Here is a 24,869-nt window from a genome sequence, read left to right on the forward strand (position 1 = left end):
TAAGTGATCATACTTCATTTTCTGTGTAGCGGATGGAATATAGCAGCTCAGTGTATGTATGCTTTTCGATTATATTAATTCATAATCATACCAGGATGTAGGTGATAGAAATGCTTTTTTTGTCTCCTTTTCTTTAAGTAGCTGATAGGCTACTTTATTTTGGGAGCCAGGAGTATCTCAATCTATAAAATGAAGAGATGGAGAAGTTGAAATAGTGAGAGGGTATAAGTAATATTAGATTTATAGACAAAGGGACTTTGTTTAAACCTTAGCTTTGCTTTCACTACTTGTGTGACCCTAGGCCAATTATTTAATTTTGGGAGGCTTCCGTTTCCTCATCTGCAAAATAAGGAAGTTGGGCTAGGTTCCCTCTATCCCCAAATCTATGATGCTGTGACTTCAAAGGTCCTTTCCAACTCCAAATTTATAATATAGTGATAAAATATTGTTGGATCTGTCATCATGAATATTGGAGACAAAAAAATCTAATTTTTAAAAGACAAAAATTGTATCTGAGAAGCTTTTAAAAATCATTTTTGTAGAGAATGGCACTTCTGTTAGAGGTATTTGTAGCAATAACTAGAAAAAAATATGGTGTTTTTTTCTGATTTATGGTGGATTCAGTGTAAAAATTGCCAAACTGTTGCTTATGTTTTATCAGTTATGCTGACAAAAAAGAAAAACAGATAGAGGAGGCTTTCTCTGCAGATATTTCTTTGAAATATTTGACTTCCTTCATTTCTTCGCCAGTTTTATGTGGTCCTGCTGTGTTAACCACAATCCATGAAAGCTTATGTTTTTGCAATAATAGTATTTTTATTTGGTGGGGGTTGGGAGAGAAATTAGTAAATAGATCAAAGCAACCTGAAATGAGTAGAGAGCAAAGAAGCCAAATGTGGACAGTTTCCTTGTAAAAACAGGTCCTACGATGATCTCCAAATAATCATAATTGAAGAAGTGAGGACCAAAAGCAGCAGTTTTGTTTTAACTGTTAGTATCAATGACAAAATCGATAAGCCCCTTTTCTATGTGGCTTTAATACATCTCACAAGTAAATGGGTTATGCCATGAGCCCAAATAGACATGGAAAGATTCAGGCTTCCTTGATGGAAGGAAAAGTATCCATTTGTCTGCATTCCTTTTTGCCATCCACCAGCTGTGAGATTAGATGGGAAATTGTCTGTGTCCTTGAGTATATATGTGAAAGCAGTTGAGGTATATTTAGAGGATAAGCTTGTGTGGAAAGAGAGGGAATGGTGCGACCATTTTAATTCTGAGGGCTTCATTTCTATTTTGCTGTTCGTGAGAACAAGTGGGACCCATTCCAGAATGTCCTATGATTCATTCTCCGTTTTTCCAGCTCTCTCTGAAAGGGAAGAACCAACCATCATAGGATTTTAGAATCATATAGGAAACTGGATGTTACGTTAGAGGCCATCCCAATGCTCTTACTTTACAGATAAGGAAAATGAAGTACGGATGATTTTGTGAATTGCCCATGGTCAGATATCCAGTGAGTGTGTGAATCACAATGCAAATTCCAGTATTTTGATTGATGATGGTCATAGACAAAATGGAATAATAGAAGCTGAGGTGAAAAAATTAGGTTGGGAGGGGGTTAAATTTTGGAAGGTCTTTAATACTGAGTAAGTTTATGGAGACAATGTGGGACTTTTTTTAAAATATGGAAAAGGGGGTCAAATCGTGGCATAACATTGTTGACTACTTTACTAGGAGATTGGAGTCAGGGACATCCATATAATAATTGATCATATTTGAGAAGGGACTATGTGATGATATATTAAGGATATATGTGAGAAACATTTAGAAGAAAAGATGAATAAAACAAGGTCTTCTTAATTCTGTTAGTCACATCTATTTTATACATACCCATTCTCTCCTTTGACACTGTCATCACCTGGTGTGGGCCCTTATCACTTCACATTTAGACTATTATAACAGCCTACTGGTTGATCTAGGTACTTCAGGTCTCTCCCCACTCCAGTCTGTCTTACCCTCAGCTATCAAAGTGATCTTCCTAAAATATGTCTAACCATGTCACCCTTCCCTGATTCAATAAACTCTTGCTGTGTTCACTTGTCTTAATAATGTTTGACTCTTCGTGGCCCCATTTGGGTGTGGAGTGGTTTGCCATTTCCTTCTTCAGCTCATTTTACAGATGAGGAAACTGAGACAAACAGGGTTAAGTGACTAACCCAGGGTCATACAGCTAGTAAGTTCTGAGGTCAGATTTGAGTTTAGGAAGATGAGTCTTCTTGACTTCAGGCTAGGTACTCTATCCATTGCAACCTCCAACTGCCCCAATAAGCTATAGTGGATTCCTATTACCTCCAAAATCAAATATAACATCCTGGTTAGTATGCAAAATCTTTCATAATCTGGCCCCTTCTTACCTTTCCAAAGTTCTTATACTTTACCCTCCCCCATGTACTCTGCCATCCAGTAACGCTGGCCTCCTTGCTCTTTCTCACACATGAAAATCCATCTTTTGACTTTGGGCATTTCCATTGGCTGTCTGCCATAACTGAAAGCTCTTTCTTCTCATCTCTTCCTCTTGTTCTTCTGGCTTTCTTCAAGTATCATTTAAAATGTCATCATCTATAAAGAAATAAGAGAAGGGAAGTAAAACATACCTTTATTAAATGTCTCTGTGCCAAGCACTGTGTAAAATATTTAACAACTATTATTATTTGGAAGCCTTTTATATCCATTGGAATGATAATGCCTTCCCTCTGTGTTTATCTCCAATTCATCTTGCATATATCTTATTTCTACATGGTTGTTTGCATATTGCAATGGTCTCCTCCCATTAGACTATAAGCTCCTTGAGAGCAGGGACTTTTGTTGTCAATATTAGGTTTTTGGTTTGTTTTTATCTTTTCTCTGTATCCTTGGTGCTTAACACAGTGTTTGGCACATAGTAGATATTTAATTTGATTTGACTTGATATGGATAATGAGGCTGAGGGAAGATTCAAAATAAGGCTTATGGTTTCACCCTGGGACACCAAGACAGTGGTAGTAGAACTGATGGAAACAGAAGAGTCAGAAGCCTCAGCTTCAAGGGGTAAGGTGATGGGTTTCATTTTGGACATGTTGAATTTGAAGTGCAGGTAACTGACTGAAGTGAAACTGTCATTTGGAAATGTGACCCTGAAACTTGGGAGAGAACTTGAGACTAGAGACAGTGATTTGGAAGTCATATGCATAAAGGTAACATAGCAATTAAAGTTTATATGAGTAGTTGAGCTAGCAAAGGAGAGACAGCTAAATCAGAGAATAGGTGGGGGCAGACAGAACTTTGGAGCATGGATATAGTTGGGAAATGAGAGAGAGAGAAGGGATCACTGAAACGGAAAGTCTGTCCAGAGAGCAAAACAAGAGAAATTTTGAGGTAGTGATCAACAGCATCAAATGCAGAGAGATCAAAGAAGGTGAGAAGACCAAGAAAATGACATTGTGTTGGTCAAGTGGAAGGTCATTCATGGTACATTCAGGAAATGTGTTTTCCTTATGTTATCCAGAAATGCTCAGCATCTTAGGAGAAATGAATAAAGCAGACAGGGGCTTTGCAAGTTGAACATGGGGAAAGGTGAAAGGTGTGATGTCTCTAGGTATTCACCAACCAGTATGACTGAGATAAAATAAGCATAGAATTGGAGCCAGGAATGGATAATGAACCTTTATATTTTAAAGTATTTTACAGAGCACTTTCCTCATGACCTTCTGAAGTTGGCAGTGTGTACATATGGACCTCAAAAAGGTTAAGGAGTTATGCAGCTCAAAAAATGTCAAAATCAGAATTCAAACTCAGCTCTCTTCTGGCTCTACGAGCATCATCATTTTCACTATTCTAGGCTGCCTTCTAACGGACAGGAGTCGAGGGAAATCAAGTTGAGAGCTGGTTCAGTAGAACAGATGGAGGATGAAATACACATTACCCATGTGACCATGGGTAAGGCACTCAACCTTGCTTGGCCTTAGTCTCTTGGCTTCAATACATTTAGTTAACAGTTTACTGCTACTTTAGGGGTCATCTCATACATAAGTGGAAACTTGAATTTTCTAATAGAAAATTCCTTATTTTGAGTCAGCATTTCTTTCCTTATAACTTTACTGGTCCTGGTTTTGCCTTTTGTGACTGTGTAGACTAGCACTCATCTCAGGCTTATGGAACATTATGCTTCACACAGTATATGTTCCAGCCTCATTGGCTGGCTTACAGTTCCCCATACACTCCATCTTTCATCTCTGTGATTTTGCACAGGCTGTCTGTTCCCCTTGCCTGAAATATATTTCCTCTTCACTTTCTCTTCTTAGAATCCCTAATTCTTATAAGAACTCAGCTCAAGTGTCACATTCTACAGGAAGTCTATGTTGAACCCCACCTCCTGATTGCTAGTGTCCTCCTGTACCTCATGAATCACTTTCTATAGACTTTGATTGTTCTATTTTTTCTATGTAAATGCTGTTTCCTCTTATAGAATATAGTCTTTGAGGATGGGAACTGCTTGTGTCCCAACACCTAGCACATAGTAGGAGCTTAATAAATGCTTGGTGATTGAAAATTGAATTTGAAGTCAGTATAACTTGTATTATTCCCTAGATAGTGGGTATAAGATAAGAAAGCACCAATTTCACACATTTTCCCTTCTGCTCTTACCCACAGCAGAGATCTTACTGTGTTGCCCAAAAGTTGCAGTAATTCTGTGTTTCGTTCATCAAGAGTACCAATGACATCAGTAGGGTGATGTCATGATATGTAATTGAATTGGATTTAAGTGAGGCAAGGTTGCGCAAAGTCAACAGCCTCACTCTCCAGAGTCATTCAGAGTCCAGTGACAAGACATATGTCAGGACCACTGGTGATGACCCCTTCAAGATATTAGGAACACCAGGTGTCATACCCTTCATTGTCAGGGCTACAGCTCACTACAAAGTATTGAGATCTCCCCACACTGCCTTGAGTCCTCCTACTAGGGATGGAACCCTAGTCCATGTGTCATTGATTGCAAGCCTTTTCCCTTGAAATTAAACTTCTGTTTGATTCCTGACTCTCCTATCTCTAGACTGCTCCATTTGGCTCCAGCCATCCACAGGTTAGAAACTGGTTAAGCTCAGCTGACACCCTGGATGCAGAGTTGACCACTGCCACTAGGATCAAATACAAACTCATCTATTTGTCCTTTAAAGCCCTTCACAATTTGACTCAGTTTCTCACTTCTATATCTCAAATTGTTCATCTCTTCATCTCTGACTCTTCCTGTCTCCCTTCTAACATCAACTCAATTCTCACTTCCTATATGAGGCATTTCCACATATCCCCTGCTGTTATTGCTCTCTCACATTCCTCTAAAAATGGTGATGTGATTTTAAAAAAATGTATTTGTATTCATTTTGTATTCTCCTTGTAAAGTGTGAGTTCAGTGAGGGATAAGGTGATTTCCTTGTGGTCCCAGCACCTCCCCTACCCCCACACAATGCCTAAAACAGTATCGTAGAAGACACTTTATAAATGCTTGTTAACTTGAACAGATCTTTTCAAAACTTCTGGAAAATGTCAATTTCTTTTAACATTCGTATGTTGCTATTTTTCTATTTGCTCATGAATCTCCACTTGCCTTCCCCACTACGGCCAATATTCTGGTTGTCATGTTCCAAACCTACTGGTATCAGAAATCATTTAGGGAATTTAATAAGTTTTCTAGCTTCACCATACTTCTCTGTGAGTCCGTGCTGGCAGTCAGTCACATGAAGAATAGAAAACCCACCCCCCTCCAGATTCAAGAAAAAGATAATGAGGATATTTCTAGGATCCAAAGGGTTTAATAGGATATCAGTATTATTAGGAACCTAAAAAGGATAAGTTAGCTAGGCCAATTATGGAAGATCTTTCAGTGCTAAGGATGACCAAAGGAAAATAAAACATCCTTTTATGAGCATGAAAAGGGAACTAGAGGGCTTGACCACTTAGAAGTCTTTGATAGAATGTGAACTCTTTGAGAAAATGGAATTTTCACACACCCACACACATACCCACACACACACACACACACACACACACACACAAACACACACATATATATGTATATATATATATATATACATGTATATATATATATACATTTTTATAATATATGTGTGTGCATGTACACATACAGGTAGATAGCTATAGATATAGATGCGTTTTTTCTCATTTTATCTCTACTTCTTGTGTTTTTACTTATTTATCTAAGTAAATGATGACTTGAACATAGTCTGACCATATCTACTTGGCAACAAACAGGTATTTAAGGAAGAAATCATCCAGTGGTTGCTCTTTTTTATATTCAAAAGGTATATTTTTTCCCAAGATATTTTGTCCAGGTTTCTTTCAAAAAGAGAACTAAGGTATGTATGGGGGAGCATATGTGTGTTTATGCACATGTGTGTATATGCGTGTGTATGTATATGTGATACCATGTTTAGAGAGATTTAAAAAATTGAGCTAAGATATAGCTAGTTCTCTTAATACCCTGTTTTGTTTTACATGCTCCCCATAGCTATAAGTCAACTATTTTGTATAAGAATATCAATTATTTCTTCATTACTTCAAGGGTGAAGGATTTCATTGGTATGGGTACTCCTTTCACCAACACATTATATAACCTATTAAAAGATGGCATTTATCAATTGCGTTGGTCAGCAGAAATCATTACCTGATGGATAAACTTTTGGTAGTGTATTTCTATATGTAGGTAGGCTGTTCTTTAGAAATATTTGTTCTTTAGAAATACTTTTGGTTCATATTATAACCACATAATAAGATATAAGATTGTTGAGTCCTAGGATGGTTACCTTTTTTGCTTTCCAAACCCTAGTTTCTAGCTTTGTAGGGCCTACCAAAGTGTGTATTCTACTGGAATAGCCTTTGAGAACTGAAGCTTAGGTGACCCCATGATTAGATATCAAAGTAGGACTTTAGTGCAGAGAATTTAGTGTTGGAAAATGCTTGACTTTGGAAGATGTAGGTTTTGCCTCTATAGGGGGTTGGGGGGAAACCTTATAATGTCTAGTAATTACTTCATTATTTTTCCAACCTTACCTTAGAAAACATGCAACAAACTTCATTCTATCATATCATATTCTTTTGAGTAATTTATACATTATTTTTAAAAAGACTTGGAAATGTAGAAGCAACAGACTAAGCTTATAGAACAGATGTTTTTTTTGTCTTAAAGTCTTCTGGGAAAAACATTTTGCTCCCCCTTAGGGTTCATTATTAACTGAAACTGTTATGTAGACCTTTAATTTGAAATAGAGGTAAAAACAGATTTCCATTTGTTTAATAACCTCTTTTTCTAAACACAATGCAGACCCATCCAAAACCACTTAAGTTTTGTTACAGAAGCCCACATTATTTTTTATAATAATAATGATAACTAATAATGATAATAAATCACTTTACATATATGAACTCATTTTATGCTCACAACAACCATACGAGGTAGGTGCCATTATTATCCATATTTTACAGAGGAGAAAACTGAAGTTGAGAGAAGTTACTTCACTAGGGTCAAATAACAATAATTATCTGAGGCAGAATCTGAATTCCGGCATTCCTAAGGACAGTCCTGCACTTTCTCCGCTATACTCTCTAGCAACCTCAATATCCCAAGAATATGGCAAACATAGTTGCTTTACACTTGCTCACAAATCATCTTCATCTTCTTTACCTTCTCTTTAGGGCTTTTTGATTTGTTTCATTTTGGTTTGGATTCTGTGGCTTCACTGTTTTAGGGTATTCCATTGTCCAACTCATCTGTAGCTTATAGTCTAAAAGCAAAGGTTCTTTCACTGATCCCAAAGGCCTTCATAGAAATCTCAAGGAATCTGTGGATTTGAGTGGGGGAAAATTTATTTTCACTAACTCTTATTTGGTTTCCTTTGTAATTCTATGTATTTAATGCATTAAAAAGTGGTATTTTGAAAAGGGGTTCTTAGTTTTCACCAGACTGCCAAGGCATCCCTGATAGACACATAAAAAAGCTCAGAATCCCTGCCTTAAAGGCTTTTCTAGGAGCACTGAGAGGTTTAGTGACTAAAACAGGAACTTTAATGAAAAAAAAAACAAAACAAGTAATATAGGAGTTGCCTGAAGGAATGACTGACTGAAAATGACTGACCCAGGAAGGACCGAATCTGGGGTCTGAATGATTATTTCCATCTGATGACAAGTCTTTGCAGTTCACAGAGGGTCTATCAATGTAAAAAAGGGAACATAAGTAAGAGCTGTACCACGAACAGCAGAGATACAGCAGATATGATGCTACCTCATCCATCAGTCACCGATTCTCATCACAGGTCATAAAGACTCTATAACCACTCACTTAGTGTTTCCTGGCTCATCAGTCAGGATGCACACCGCGCCCCCCTCCCCCCCCATCCTTGGAAGCCTGGGAAGGGAGGGGTGGAATTATGGTTAAAATCTTTTTCCCATGAGGAACTTTTGAGAGACTGCTCCCTTTTTTCTCTTATGTCTGGTTAGACACTTTCAACTCCTCTTTCTAAGGGAAGGAAAGCAAACTCCCTTCTAATGACAGTACTCCCCCAGCCCCCACTGTGGAGGTCTTGTACTGGCAGCAATGTAGCAGGTCCAGTCAGTTTTATGTTAAAGAAAGTGATGGGCTACAGTGGACCTACCTCTTGCCACCTCACATGCCAGGTGTCATTCTTCTGCCACTGGGTTATGACTGCTGCTGTTAGCCAGTCTTCTACAGTCTATCTTCAGTCTGCTGCTGCTGAGACCCACATCTCTTCCTGCTGTCCCCTGTGCCAGGACAAACCAGCTTTCATCACTTGATCCTGAGCTCTTCTGGTCAATACTGGAGACAGAACAGAGTATTGCTGTGGGCCTGAGCACCACAGGAACCTAACTCCATCCCATCATGGCATGTCTGATTCTGTCTTTCTCTGAAGATGTCAAAGCCTTTGAACTTCTCTTTCACTATCCAGGAACTTTACCATCTTGCAAGTTCACATTGGCTCTGGAACTCACACCTCACTGGAACCATCTGCCTCAGGGACTTCTCTGAATGTTTTGCTTGACTGTCCCCTGGGTCTGGAATTCCTTCCTCCTCCTCTCTGCCTCCTAGCTTCCTTGAATTCCTTCAAGCCTCAGCTGAAGTCCTATCTTCTTCCAGAAGCCTTTCCATTCATTCATAATCCTAATACCTTCCCTCTGATATGATCACCAATTTATCCTGTATATGTATCTTATTTGTACATGGTTGTTTGTATACTATCTCCCTCATTTGACTGTGAAGTCTTTGAGAGCAGTGATTGTTCTCCAGTCATCATTCCCATACTGGCTACCCTCTTTCTTCTTTTAGTGAACCAACTTAACCCAACACGATCATCTATTCTCATATCTTGTGCACTGTTGTCCTGTTGCCAGTTACACCTTGCCAAATCCTAACCTTAGATTACTGCTATCACCTGCCTACTTTGCTTCTAGTGACCTGCTGAGGAATGGATCTGGAGGGAATTACAAAATAATAACAACAGAAATAGCTAACATTAGTGCTTACTATGTGCCAGCTTTTTTCAATTATTAAATCATTGGATCCCCCCAACACCCCTGGAAGGCAGGTGCTGTTATTATCCCCATTTTATAGATGAGAAAACTGAGGCAAACAGAAGTTCTCTTCACTGGATCACCTAGTTGTGTCCAAAAACTGTGATGACTGGGTTTAAGAAAATTTGTTGTCTCAATTTGACCTTCACTACATCAGGGCAATCTTTTTATTCCTCTGTACTGATATCCTATCCTCTTCACCACATTGACTATTCCAAATCTCTTCTATCCTTATATCTCACTTTGGAGTCTGTCCCCCCACTCTCCCAGCTGAGGACTTCACCAAAACTGGTGAGTCCATGCACTGAGTATTCTCTATTTCTCCTTCTAATTTCATATCCCTCTGAAATCATTTCCACTGTTGCCTCCTTCACTCTAGTCTTCGTTGAAAAGATGATCTTCTCCTTGCCAAGGCTAATCCCATTATTTGAATCCCATCTGCTCCTGTCTTGTCCAACAGGTTGCATACACCATTAACCCCACTCTCTAAGTTTCAGTTTCTGCCTCCTATCTGTTGGCTTCTTTCTTATTGCATTTGAATACGTTCACTTCTCTCCCATCCCCCCCAAACCTCTTGCTTGATCCTACCGTACCTGATACTTATCTTCCTATATTCTTCCCTCCTTTCTCTGATAAACTCCTTGGTAAAGTTGTCTATGCTCACTGACTCCACATTTTCTCCTTTAAATTTGCTGCCATATGACTTCTGACCTCAAAATTCAAAAACTGATCTCTCCAAAGATAGCAATGCTATCTTAATTGCTAAATCTAATGGCTCTTTTCTCAGTTCTCCTTTCTTCACCTTTCTGCTGCATGAGATTATTGATTATCATTCCCTCAGTGGATAATCTTTCCTCCATGCTTTTTCTTGGCTACTCTCTTTTTCTTCTTCCTACCTATCTGAATACCGATCAATTTCCTTTGCTGGATCTTCATCACACTCTTGAAAACTGAGGTTCTATCCTGGGCTCTCTTCTCTTTTCTCACTGTACTATCTTCCTTGATCTCATCAAAATAGATACTTACATTTTTCTACGTGTTGTCTCACCCATTGGTATAGAATTTTCCTTAAAGAAAGACTGGTATGTGTGTGTGTGTGTGTGTGTGTGTGTGTGTGTGTGTGTGTGTGTATGTACTTACCCTTCTTTGAATATCCAGGTCTTCTCATAGTGTCTGGCACATAATAAGGGATTAATACATGTTTGGTGACTGATTGACTAGCTGATTATATATTATACTTTCTCTGATAATATCACTTTCTTTATTTAATCTTCACATTAAGGAAAGGAAAAGAGAAATAAAATGAAAGAATAGTTTCTACTCACCAAATAATTGATTGTCATTTCTGATTTTCATAGATTCATACACTTAGCACAACCCCCTTATTTAGTAATTGAGAAAACAGATGCAGAGAAGACAAATGTCTTTCTCAAGGTCAGCACAACAAATAAGTCATGTAGATAAGTGTTATTACAATGAGCACCATTTTATTTTCTGTATTAGCAACAAAATCCTTATTATGTTGGAAAGTTTCAAAATAAGTAGAAATTCATTTTCTTTGAAATAGCACCTCATTGAGGATCTGGAAAGAATAGATAAAATAAATCTTTTTAGTGGAAAACAATATATTGTGAACAATTATATTTACAATTAGTTGATAGAATATATTTTATATATAAATATTGGCATTAAGAAAATATCAAAGGATAAAATTTGAAAATGAATATTGCTTATAGATATTTTCACTTTATTTTTCACACATTGCTTTCAGAGAGTTGCAATACAAAATTAGTGGGAATTAGAGAATTAGAAAACTGGGTTGATTATCATAGCTTTATAGCTAATGATCTGCTGTCATCATTCATGTCAATATTAATATTTATTGACATGACAATATATTAGGCAGCTTTCAATTTATATTTTTGGGTTAAATATGCTCCCAGGGCTTAACGAAATATATGTATGTATACATATACAGTGTTGACAAGCAAGGTTAAAATGATGCAGCTGTTATACTTCCTGTCACAATCAATTCCAAATCCACATAAACACATTATTCTTCCTACCCACCCCAATTCCCCTGATTTTCCTGTCAAAAGGAGATGGAGGGACAAATTTATTCAAACATCTGGGTCCTGAGCTTTTGCCAACCCTTGGCAACCTTCATTAATCTTTGAGATTCACACCTCTATTTGCTAAATGGCAGTGACTCACCCATATTTGTACAGCTGGCAGAGTTAACTGGAATCTATGGCAGCTGGTTTTTTATTTTTTTAGTAACTCTTCCTATTCCTGAAAAGGAACTCTTAAATAGAATATTCCTTTAAGTAAAGCATCGCATCTATAAAATTTGGATCTATAAAATTTCATGTAAAGTATTGGATCTATAAAATTTCATGTAAAACATTGGATCTATAAAATTTCATGTACATTTGTGAGAGAGGGAGAGTCAAGTTGTTGTCAGTAAGTTGTTGATCAACACATTTAGGACTCCAGATAGAATTTCTTTTCCTTTCAAGTTTCAAATGTGAGCTTTATGCATTTTAGATCAATTTAACTCAATCCAGTTTGCAACAACAAGCATTTATTTCACATCCATTATTTGCAAGGCTTTGAACTGTGGGGATAGATACAAACAGACGTACAATCAGCAGCTCTACTCACTGTCTCAAATAATTTTTAAATTTTCAGTGTGAATATTTACACCCAAGAAGTCATCAAATGCTGCAAATCGGGGCTTGGTTATTGGTTTTTTTTATTTTCTACACCAGGGATCAGCAACTCAGATTAAGAACCCCAGATCCACTTCAACCCTACCGTTCTACATATAAACAAAGCAAGCCCCAGAGTAGAGTAGTGATTCTCTACCTGGTTAATGAGAATCATAACTGGAATTTGAACCTGTCCTCTGAATTACATCACACTGAAGGAGAATGTTGTATCCTAGCTTGGAGTTAACCATAATGAAAATGAAGTGAGTTGGATGGATTTTACATGTGTCATGATGAAGGAAGTGAAAGGACTTCTGAATAGATTTTATGTAGAAGAGAAATATTTAAGTCAAGCCTGTAGGCAACACAGAGATCACACTGCCTCAATGACAAGAAGACTGGAAACTAATGGGGAGAGTATAGATACAGAAACAACAAAAGCTGTCTCCTTCATATTGAGTTTCAGGTATTGTTGTACCATCCAGTTGGAATATCTTATATCTGAGGTAGAGGTATCAGAAGTAGGTGGTTTGATTTAATACATATCTATATAGAGTCATTATAACCATGATAACAGGTGATTTCCAAGGGAGTTTAAGTAGAAAAAAAGAATAAGATTCCTTACCCAGGTGTTTTTGTGTTATAAACAAAGAAGGACTCAGGAAAAGGAGACACCATAAGAAAGCAATTAAAATATAACAGATTAATCTGAAAAAATGTTTACGATATCAAGATCCAAGAAGGAAAAAAGAAAAGAAAGGTGTACAATGTGATACGCAGCTGAAAGGTTAAGGAGAATGAAGTTGAGAAGGAGCTTTTGAACTGGGTTAATAGAATAATGGAGAGATTTGGTGTAAACGTACTTAGTGAAATAGAAATCAATGAAAATTTTAGTTATTTAAAATGTGAAGGGCAACATGGTATAGTGGACAGAAAACAGACTCTGGGAGTCAGGAAAATCTGGATTCAAGTCCCACCTGGGACAATATACTGGCCATGTGACTCTGAAAAAGTCACTTGACCTCTACATGATAAAGATTGGTCTATAAGACCATAAATTCCATCTATGCTGGTAGAAAAAAATTCTTCTTTGGAAACTCCTATACTGATGAAATTGCTGATCTTACGACAAATATGTTTTCTGCTTATGTGAGCTGTTTCCAAGTAAAATGATACTGTCTATATGGTCAGTGATTTATTCTTTATGAGATCCTTGAAACAATCCCATGAGGTAGGCATGGAGGCAATTATTATCCCATTTTACAGATGGACAGGTTAAAAATGTGACTTACCCAAGATTACAGAGTTAATAAGTGAGTAATATGATACAAGAATCACGGTACAAGATTTTCTATGTCCTAGTCTAGTGCATTTTCCATTGAGTAGTTAGTGTACATGTAATCTGGCTGCCCAGCCACCACTTTTAAGCTTTATACCAGCTTTTTTAAAATAAGTATCAAAAAAGCTATTGAAAGTCATGTTTATCAAACTATTGATCAGTCATTGTGAGATAGATAAGGGACTCTTTAAAAGCAGGAAAAACAGTTAGCTATCAAATATGTACGTATGATAAGGCTACAGTAAGGCTAAAGTAAATTGTAGGAATTAGCACTATGACCAGCTTCCCTTGGATACTTGACTATCCCTATTGGTCTTTATCAGTTGAATAGGTCTGAAGCATTAGGCTATATTGATTCAACAAATGTTATTGTAGAGAAGCATGTTTCCTTGTGCAAAAGGGAATCTTAACAATGGTCTAACTTTGACTGGATTTTTATTATATATTTGTTGCCTCAGTTTAGCTCTCTACATGAATGGCGTATAGTTAACACATATATCCAGGACTCTGAGTTAAACAGTCTCTCTCACCTTCTCTTTAGTTTTGCTACTACTCAGGTTATTGCTTCCCTGTTTGTTACTTCTTTCCCAGAAGGTGAAATGAGGTCAAAGCCCAAGCTAGAGGCCAAATTAGCCAGTGTGGTGATTGTGTTAGCTGTTCTGGTAAGAAGTTTGATTGGGGAGCTAAAATGAATGAAGAAGTAGATAACTGAGAAGTTCTTTGAGTTCAAGAATTTTATATTCCAAAACTGCCATGACATTGCAAGGTAAAGGTGTAGCATGGTAATAAAGAATTCTTCCTTCTCCCTCATTATCCACCCTCCCCACCTCACCCCACTCCCCATTGAATCCATAGCTGAAGAAAGCAGCATAAACAAGGACAAAGACAGCTAGTTTAAGGATCTCTCCTTTTATTACACCCATACAACTTTTAATTAATGGTTAATTAGAAAAGGCAATATGACCAGGTTCTAATTTTTTTGTGCAACCCTGGAGCTGCTGTTTCTATTTATGCCCTAGGATTTTTCTACATATTGTGTGTAAAATCTTGTGGGGTTTCCTTTAAGATTCTGCATTTAAACACAGAGACTCCAAGAAAATCCTGTTTGGAAAGGAATCCCAAATTAGGGCTACCAGATGTCATTTTCTCCACTCCCACTCTGATAAATTAAGGATCTGCCTAATCTGAATATTTTACATATATTTGCATGTTCATTTCAAGAATCCCTAGCTCCAATTATGTAAAATAAAATTAATTAGCACAACTGACTGCAAAGTCCAACTCTAGTATTTGGGGCATGCATGACAGACAAGAAATACCTAACACATTTTAAAACTAATTAATTTGACCACATCTGGAATTAATAGGTATAGTCACATACACATGAATGAATGAAATTAAGATGAGACCCTTCCACTCCCATATATATATATATATATATATATATATATATATATGTATATATGTATATTATATATATGTAAATAAACCATGATGAAGACATACTATATGGACATTCCCCTAATTGTTTCCAATTTTTTTTTATTCCTTTTCTCGTATGTGCTACTCTCCTCTACCTCCTTCCCCTTTCAACTGAAGATTTCACCTCATACTTTACTGAAAAAACAAAACAAAACACAAATGAAATACTTTTCTTTCTAGGCTCTGTCCTATTCTGTGTACAGTCTGCTCATCACTTATATAGGAGAAGTGTGAACTTTATCCTCATAATGTCCCTCTTGCTCTGATCCATATCCATTCCCATAGCAACAGGACAGTGAAAGAGGATAAAAGCAAGAGATAAAAGTCTCCAGGCTTAAAGAACAGAGTTTGAGGTTTTAAGGATAGGAGTTTAAGTGGTCACTCCCATCTTCTCTATTAGTTGGTAGATAGGATGCTACATAAAAGAGATGACATTCTCTTTTTAGTGGGCTCATATGTGACAGACTAGACTATCTGAAAAGGATAATTATCTCAGGTGCTTCCCCAAAATTTGACAACTAAAAAGGGGCTGTCACTAGGAATTGGAGATACCTAGGAGCAGACATCCTTCCAGAAAAACATTTCTCTCCTAGCTGCAGGACATGAGTTAATCAGGAAACTTTATGGAAGATTACCCCATTGAGTGGACCCTAACTAGGTATTCAAACATGGATCTAGAGCAAGGTTTCTTAACTGTGGTTCTGTGAACTTTTTTTTTTTGCTTTGCAGGCATTTATTTTTTTCAGGAATGTGTCTGTTGAACATATCAAGAGTTTTCTTTTTTAAAAAATAAATTTATTTATTTATTTTTAGTTTTCACCCTTCACTTCCATAAGATTTTGAGTTCCAAATTTTCTCTCCATCTTTCTCTTCTGCCCACCCCAAGACAATGTGTAATTTGATATAGATTCTACATATACATTCATATTAAACCTATTTCTGTGAACTTTTAAAAATGTTTTTGATAACTGCATTTCAATATAATTGGTATCCTTTGTAATTCTGAGTCTTTTATGAATTTAAAAACTTTTTTTTTCTGATAGTGGGTTTATAGGCTTCACTAGACTACCAAACATGCCTGTGATGCACAGAAAACTTAGGAACCCACTTCTGATCTAGAAGTATTTTTTAATATTCACTGTTCTTCATAGCCAGGGCCAATACTTGACAGCTAGGTTGCAATTAACCCATTGGTCTTATGAGCTAAAAGCAATTTTGACTGATTTCAATGGTGCCATTTTTGTCTTTTCTTTTCCAGGGTGTTTTATTGTTTTAGCTTACCAAAGTTAATTTCAGCATGCTTAAAAGGAAACAGAGTTCTAGGGTGGAAGCCCAGCCAGTTACAGACTTTGGTCCTGATGAATCTTTGTCCGATAATGCAGATATATTGTGGATTAACAAACCAGTAAGTTGTATTTTTTTTTTTTGTGGTTGGTTTATTTTTTAAGTTAAAAAAATGCAGGTTGTTTGATTTTCATGCTAATGGAAAAAAGATATATATGGTGCCAACAATCCAGGACCATTTGTATTTGGCTTTGAAGTGAGAATTTATAATTAAATGAGACTATTAATATGTCTCAAGTTCCGGAAATTCATAATTCACATGAAATTTTTTAAAAAGTACTCTGAATATTCTACCTAAGAAGAATTAAAAAGCTGAATTGTTCAGATTTTTTAAAATATTCTCTCTGTAGCAGTGATTAGACAAAAGTGAACTGCCTTTTCAATAAAGTTAGTCATTCAGTAAACATTTGTTAAGTGCCTACTATATGCCAGGCACTGTGCTAAGTGCTGGAGAAATAAAAAAAAAAAAAAAAGATTAAAGGTAGTCCCTGCTCTCAAGAAGCTTATAGTCCAATGAAAACATGCGAACAAGTATATAACAAACAACCTATGTACAGGATAAATAGGAAATAATTAAAAGAGAGGTTTGGGAGGACTTCCTGTAGAAGGTGAGATTTCAGTTGGGACGTAAACGAAGCAAGGGAGGTCAGCAGTCAGAACAGAGGAGGGAGAGCATTCCACACATGGAGTTTATTCTCTTTATCAAGTTACTGTATATCTTGTAATAGCACATTTCCTGAAATGTGAAAGACGATTAAATATTTTGGGTCCAGAGGTCTTTTTTTTACACTGTAGAATTCATATCAGAACAAAAATAAATAAAATAGGACATGACAACATCAAAGAACATAGTAACCAAATTAATCAAATTGATGAGAATGTAAATGGAAGATGCGTATAATATGAATGATCTTCCATGTTTGATAGCCTATGCATATATCTCAGAACCAGAAAAAAAGTTAAGAATCAATTTGACTTTTAAAATTAATGATATGTTCGGGTGTCAACAATTATACGTATAAACTATTTTGAAGTAGCGAGATTAAAGACCTATCTTCTCTTGTAAGAGAAAACTTTCTTCGGTGCCCATTTTATGTATATCACACTAAGAAGTTCCAGATATCATATAGGTAGTAAGTTAATGAACTAGGACTCAAATCTAGACTTTTTGACTCTAAATCCAAGACTCTTTCCTCTGTATCACACTAGTGGCAGTTTGGTTAATTAGTACCTTTAATTGGAAGAGCTCCATTGCACTGTGTTTATAAACTGTTCTATGGTGAAATATTTCTAGGCTCCCTCAAGAAGGTAGCCATTCAAAAAAGGTTGAGTTACTGGTGACTTATCCTGTATGAACACAAGCACTATTGTTTTTTCATGCAAATATTAGAACAGAAAAATATCATAAATCACAGCCCACTCACCAGTCTGTCAGTATCAGAGATTCCTCAAAGTTCTGACAAGCATTTTTTATTTTTACTTGGGGTGTTATTTTACACAACTGCAGAGTCAGCAGATTGCCAGACCAAGAAACTGGTTTTTGCCAGTGAGGATAACATTCAAAATTAAAACAGCTTATGAAAAGAAACTTAAGTTGTAGATGTTATTATGTTAAAAGCCTTGACTGTGTTCTATATTTTCTTCATTTCACTGAAATGATACCTTTGCTAATACTTTGAAGGAGGTTTGCTTAGTATGCAGGTAAGATTTATTATTAGTGCTTTTTTTAAAAAAAATGTTTCTCACATTAAGCCATTCAAGGTCTCAAGAGAATGAGCCTGAGTTGTAAACTCACACAGTTACTAATATCTGCTATCTTTCTATGTATCATCTCTTGATATAAAATTATTATTTTTTTCTTTTCTTTATTTTGAGTGAAAATTCTACCTCTTTTCTTTGAATCTTTTAATTCAAGATCTGTTATGAAAGTAACATAACTCAGCAGGCATATTTTAAGAGGCCGTGAGCATAGAGTTGGACTCCTCAGCTCTTTGGACTGTGGCTTTCCCTATAAACAAGTAGGAAAGGAATCCTTGGCTCAGGGCTATTCAAATGCAGCAATATAACGTGTCCTCTAAAAGCAGCCAAAAAATTCATTCTTCCCTTGACTCAGGAGCTGGGACAAAACTTGGGGAAAAGGATTGATGCTTCTCCCCTAATTCAGAAAGATTTGGTTTTCTTTGGGCAAAGGCGAACATCAAGATCATTCTATTTCTTTTGATAGTTGGGGATGAGATTGAATTTGAAAACTCATTATACTTTTTAAAATGGATAATTTTGACTCCATGAAATGAAAAAGCTTTTGTACAAACAAAATGCATGTAGGCAAAATTAGAGGGACAGGAATCTGGGGGGAAAATTACAGCAAATTTCTCTGATAAAAGCCTCCGTTCTCAAATATTTATGTAACTGAGTCAAATTTGTAAAAAATAAGAGCTATTCCCCAGATGATAAATTGTTAATAGATATGAATAGGTAGTTTTCAGAAGACAAAAATCAAAGTTATCAATAGTCACATGAATAAAATCCTCTAAATCACTACTGATTAGAGAAATGACAACTAAAAAAATAACTGAGATATCACCTCACACCTAGAAGATTGGCTAACATGACAGAAAAAGAAAATAATAAATATTGGAGGGAATGCAGAAAAAAATGGGACACTAATGCAAAATTGGCAGAGTTGTTAAATAGTCCTATCATTCTGGAAATGGGTTTAGAACTATGTCCAAAGTGGAATAAAACTGCGCATACCCTTTGACCCAGCAATATTGCTACTAAGTCTGTATTCCAAAGAAATGAAGAAAAGAGGGAAAAGGTCCTATCTGCGCAAAAATATTTATTCCAGCTGTTTTTATGGGAGCAAAGGATTAGAAATTGAGAGAATGCTCATCAATTGGGGAATGATTGAACAAATTGTGGCATATGACTGACAGAATACTTTTGTGCTATAAGAATTGACAAGGAAAAGCATTCTGAAAAACTTGGGAAAACTTATATGAGCTCATGGAAAGTGAAATGAACAAAACCAGAACACTGTACTTAGAAATGGCAATATTGTATCAACAATCAACTGTGAAAGACTTAGCTTCTTTGATTAAGACAATGATCCAAGACAATTCCAAAGGACTCATAGAGAAAAATGTTATCTATGTCCAGAGAACTGAATGCAAATAGAAGCATACTTTTCTTGCTTTCTTTATTTTCCTTGGTTTTCTTGTCTGTGTTTTCTTTTGAAACATGGCTAATATGAAAATGTTTTTTCCTGACTTCACATGTATAATCCATATCAAATTGCCTGCTTTCTCAAGGAGAGGAAAGGAGAGAATTTGGAGATCAAAATTTTACCATGTAATTGGAAAATATTTAATGAAATAAAATTTATTGGAAAAAACACTGTACTCTTAAAAAAGAGTGCTTGTTGTACTAATAAAAGTATATGGAAAAGAGTAATAACAATAACTTGCATTTATAAAGTACTTTATGTTTTGAAAAGTACTTTATACGTGTTATATTAATTGATCCTTGCAACAACCCTGTGAGGCAGGAACTTGTATTAGACCAATTTTACAGGCAAGGAAATGGAGACAAAAGAAATGGTAAAGATCTTGTTGAGGACCTAAATGTCTGAGGCAGTATTTGAATTCGAATCTTCTTGAGTCCAAATCCAGCATTCTATCTAATGTAACAACAGATTATACTCACAAGGTGTTATATCATTAATGTGAAAAATGCTAAAAAGATAAAAGAAAATCTATCTATAGATTTTAAATTAACTGGATTTCCCCTACATAATAATGAGACAGCTTACAATCAGGCAAATTTATAATTTGTCTTTTTAAATATCTCATTTTTTTTAGCATGAGTTTCTCTTTTAAAATTTTTCCACTTAATAGTATTTTATTTTTTCCAATTATATGTAAAGATAGTTTTCAACATTCATTTTTATAAGGTTTTGAGCTCCAACTTTTTTTCTCCCTCCCTCTTCTCCTCTTCCCAAGACAGCAAGCAATCCAATATAGGCTATACAAGTACAATGATATTAAACGTATTTCCACGTTAGTCATGTTGTGATAGAAGAATCCAAACAAAAGGGAAAAACCTCAAGAAAGAAAAGAAAAAGAGAGAAAATAGTACTTAGCATGAGTTTCAAACATTGGATAGTATATGGTGTGAAGTCCAATTAAAAATCATTTCACTGCTTTCTTTTCAGTGGGTTCATTCTTTGCTGCGCATCTGTGCCATCCTCAGTGTCATTTCAGTTTGTATGAATACTCCAAAGACATTCGAACACTATCCCCCTCTCCAGTATGTCACCTTTACCCTGGATACTATGCTGATGTTTCTCTACACTGCCGAGATGATAGCAAAAATGCATATTCGTGGCATAGTTAAGGTGAGTTTTTCAATTAAAAAAAATTGCATACAGAAAATACATTGTCATCAGAATGGGGAAGCTTAATATTATTAGTGTATTTGATTTAGTAAAACTAACTAGCCAAACTTAATTTCACACAGTTTCTTTTTCATGCCAAATTCCTTGGAGTAAGAGAATATGATTACTGAGCCTCAGTGAAAATAGAATTGTAAAATGAAAATAGAAATTATGTAAATTACATGCATTGGGTTGGGGATGGCTGTCAGGGGAAGAGAAAACTGGATGAAGGGCAGCCATTTAGTCGGATAGAGGCAGGATTTTGGAAGAAAACATGTGGCCTTCTAGGTCCTTGGGTGCATCCTTTTGACTGAGTCCAAATTTTACAGAACAAGTCCTTTGTTCTGGATTTGTTCTTTGAAGTTTGGAATCTGTCAAAGGGCCACACTTGAGGAGCTTGAGGCTCCAGGTTCCCCAACCTTGGTAAGGTGTGGTGTTAATACCTGGTGATCCCTTTATTAACATTAATATAGCCTTGTTTCCATTGAAACTCAGCTCAATCTCTGTCTTCTACTTGAAATCTTTCCTTAATCTCCGCAGATGCTGAGGTCCTTTCTCTCTATGTCTTTATTTGCTTTGTATAGATCTTAGATGTACGTAGTGTCCTCTTCCCTACCCCTATATAATGTAAACTGGTTGAAGGCAGGACATGTTTCATTTTTTGTCCTTGCATTCTCAGTACCTAACACACAGTAAGCATTTAAGAAATGCTTGTTGATTGTTTCCTTTTCTCATGCTTCCTGTCCAATTAGTTGCCAAGTCTTATTAATTCAATTACCTTGACAATATGTCTAACATCCACCAGCTTTCCTCCACTGCCATAGACACTGTTTCAGTTCTGGCTCTCCTCACCTCTCACCTGTACTATTGTAATACAAACCCTGTTTTTCCTCCACCTTTCTCTCCATATGGCTACCAAATCAAAAATCAATATTCCTAAAGCATGTCACTCTTTTATTCAAAAAATGCCCATGGCTTCCTCTTTTTTATAGGATAAAAACCAAATTCCTCCATTTGGTGTTCCAAGCCCTTTACAATCTTGCTTTAGACAAGCTTTCCAGGCTGATTTCACCTTCCTCTGCATCACACATTCTGTGTTTCAGCCAAATTTGCTAATGGAAGAGTTAGACTTGTAACTGTTTCTCTTGTATTCCATTTGAGGGTGTTATGTCCTAGACTCAGGGATATAGCTGGAGCCAGCTCTTAATTCCTTCCCTGGATCATTAAACTTTCAATGTGAGCATTTGCACCTCAGAAATTGGCAAATGCTGCAAATTGGGGATTGATTTATAGTTTTGTTGATTGAGTTTAGAAAGAAAAGCAGAAAATGTTAACTAAAAGCATATCCTTTGTACTTTTTTTTTTAATTTTTTTTTTGGTAATCCAGTTGGCCATAATTTGCCAATATACCCCTACCTAGGCTGTCTTCTTTCAACAGATACAGTAACCCGATAGTGACCAACTACAGATAAAAGAGTGTTTCTGGCTGCCAGGGCAGGAGCAACCATTCCATCTGCAACCACTTTGCTTTTGTAGCTGTTATTCTTGATGCCTGAAATTCACTGACTTTTTAGGTGCCTTCTCACCTTGTAAAAAGGTTCTCCCCAAACTCAGTTCAACTGCTGCCTTCTAAACCAAAGGAAGTCCATATCTGGTTGAAAGCTACCTCACGCAGGAAATTATTATGTGTCTCATGTATATTTTTGCTTATTTTTCTTGGACTTATGCTTTTGTCTACATGCTCTTAGGTCTATCCCTGTGTTGCAAATGCTATGGAAACTTGGTTAATGCTTTTTGAATGAGTTTATGAAGACAGCCTACAAAAGACTCATCCCATTGTATGACAGTAAAGCACCAAATTCTTTCAAATGTTTGTTCTTTTAAGCAGGCCAAACATGCCCCTTGGAAATCTTATTTACACTATGGATTTGCTTAACAAATCCTTCTTTATAGATAGTGCAAAGGTAAATTAAGCCCTGCCTAATCAAACTGCCACAAATGTGGGATTAGTAGAATCAAATAAATCATCTTTTTAAAAAATAACAATGTGACATACATATGGGAAGACAGTGAATAGAACTTATTAATGTGTTTATTGGAGGAATGTAGTTCATGACTCTTCTGACCAGTTGGGATTTGTTGACATTGGTCAATGGTCATAGAAGGATATGGAAACTGGAGCCCATTGAGATGAAGAGACTCTACCCTCTACCTTTTAACAGTTGCTTTGTAAACTAATAATCTCTCATTCTTCTGTACAAAGGCACTAGTCACTGTAATCCAAGGAGATAATGCATTCTAAGACAAAATACACTAGGCTAGAGGCTATGTCTTTATTAGGCCCAGCATTGCTGTGCATTACAGATTTTGTACAATGACAGTTTGTAGAGCACTATGGTAGGTGCTGGGTGAATTTCAAAATTCAAATAAGACATGTCCTCCCCTTATGGCACTTACAGTCTGATAGAGGGATACAACATGTGAATAATTGTGATAGAAAATATTTTGTTCAGTATTTCCACGATCTATGTTAAGGTACTCCTTTTTCTGATGGATATGAATATGTGCCTCCACTCACCCTCTAGACCATTCCACACCTCCCTAAAAGTACTACTGACCAGCATTCTGGTCATTACCTTCCCCAAACATGACTCAGTTGACTCTCAAATAACAGACAAATGGTCCATCATTGGGGTGAGGCTCAAATCCCTTCCATCTTGGTAGGATTTTTCAGCTAGGAATCCACTAGCATAGTACCCTTAGAGAAATCATAATCACCTTCATTGCACAATGAAGTACCATGATAGTGATGATACAAAATAATAGATGATAAGTATGTTCAGTAAGAGAATACAAATCATGTGCTGTGTGGTTTTACTGGAGAAATCAGGGTGAGTTGGCCTGTAAGAAATTAGTAGACATTTAACTGCAGAATGATTCCAAGCATAAAAAATAATGTGAACAAAGACATGGAAGTGGGAAAGTGTGGGGGTCTCTGGGCTTAGTTTGATTGGAGCATGAAATACATAGAATGGCATGAAATAAATCTGACAAAGTAGGGAGGCCCTTACTTATTGAGGGGCCTTGAATACACAGCAAAATAAAATTAACTTTACTAAGGAAGTATTAAGGGACTGTTGAAGTATTTTGAACAGAGGTGTAAAATTACCAGATGGTGAGATTAAAGGAGGAATAGTAAAGAGACAGGAATTCTTACTATGAAGGATACACACACACATACATATAGAGAAAGAGTCAGTCATCGTGATTTCATGCTTGGATGACTTCCCTCCTGAAGGGAGTTCATGGAGAGGAAATTCATTCCCCAAAGGAAGTACTTTGGAACTTACAGTCCTAGAGTTATGACAATGAAGAGTTAAGTGACTTGCCCACAGTTCCATAGCCAGTATTAGTCACATATTGAACTTAAACCCAGGTTACCCTAATTATGAAGCTGAGCCTCTGTCAACTGTACCATGCTGCTTGATATGTTAAAAACAAAACAAAAAGCAACCCTTCAGCCATCATTTTTTCTTAGTAAATGGGAATATGATGTATTTGCATCTCATATTTTTTTACATAGGATAATTTGCATATAAAAATGTATACATTTCATAAGTATGCAAACATGCAGATATTATTAAATTAATAAATTAAGTGCATAGTCAATTATTATGCTACATAATGCCTGCTTCAATGTTTAATTATGATGTATATTATCTTTAATACCCTTCTACACCACAACAAAATTACATGGAGCTTTGATAGGCTGATGAGTAAAATTACCACATATATCCTAAGGGAAAATTCATTTTCACTATGTCTAATGCTGTAGCCAAATTAATTGGAAACAAAGCATGGGGCTGTCCCCTTAAAAAACGAAGGGGAAATACAGTGGCTAAAAAAGCCCTTAGTTATAATT

At 36.3% G+C, this 24,869-nt stretch overlaps 1 protein-coding gene across 1 annotated transcript in view; it reads left to right on the top strand.

Annotated features, from left to right (window-relative positions):
- The window catches only part of NALCN (sodium leak channel, non-selective), a 526,457-nt gene that overhangs the window by 13,101 nt on the left and 488,487 nt on the right, over positions 1-24,869 (top strand). Inside the window, exons 3-4 of the mRNA XM_072622030.1 lie at positions 16,427-16,573; positions 20,726-20,908. Of these exons, the coding sequence (XP_072478131.1) occupies positions 16,466-16,573; positions 20,726-20,908 (291 nt within the window). The 5' untranslated portion in view covers positions 16,427-16,465. The remainder of the gene's footprint in view (positions 1-16,426; positions 16,574-20,725; positions 20,909-24,869) is intronic.

The sequence above is a fragment of the Notamacropus eugenii genome, chromosome 6, assembly GCF_028372415.1.
Source record: "Notamacropus eugenii isolate mMacEug1 chromosome 6, mMacEug1.pri_v2, whole genome shotgun sequence".
NCBI classification, from domain to species: Eukaryota; Metazoa; Chordata; class Mammalia; order Diprotodontia; family Macropodidae; genus Notamacropus; species Notamacropus eugenii.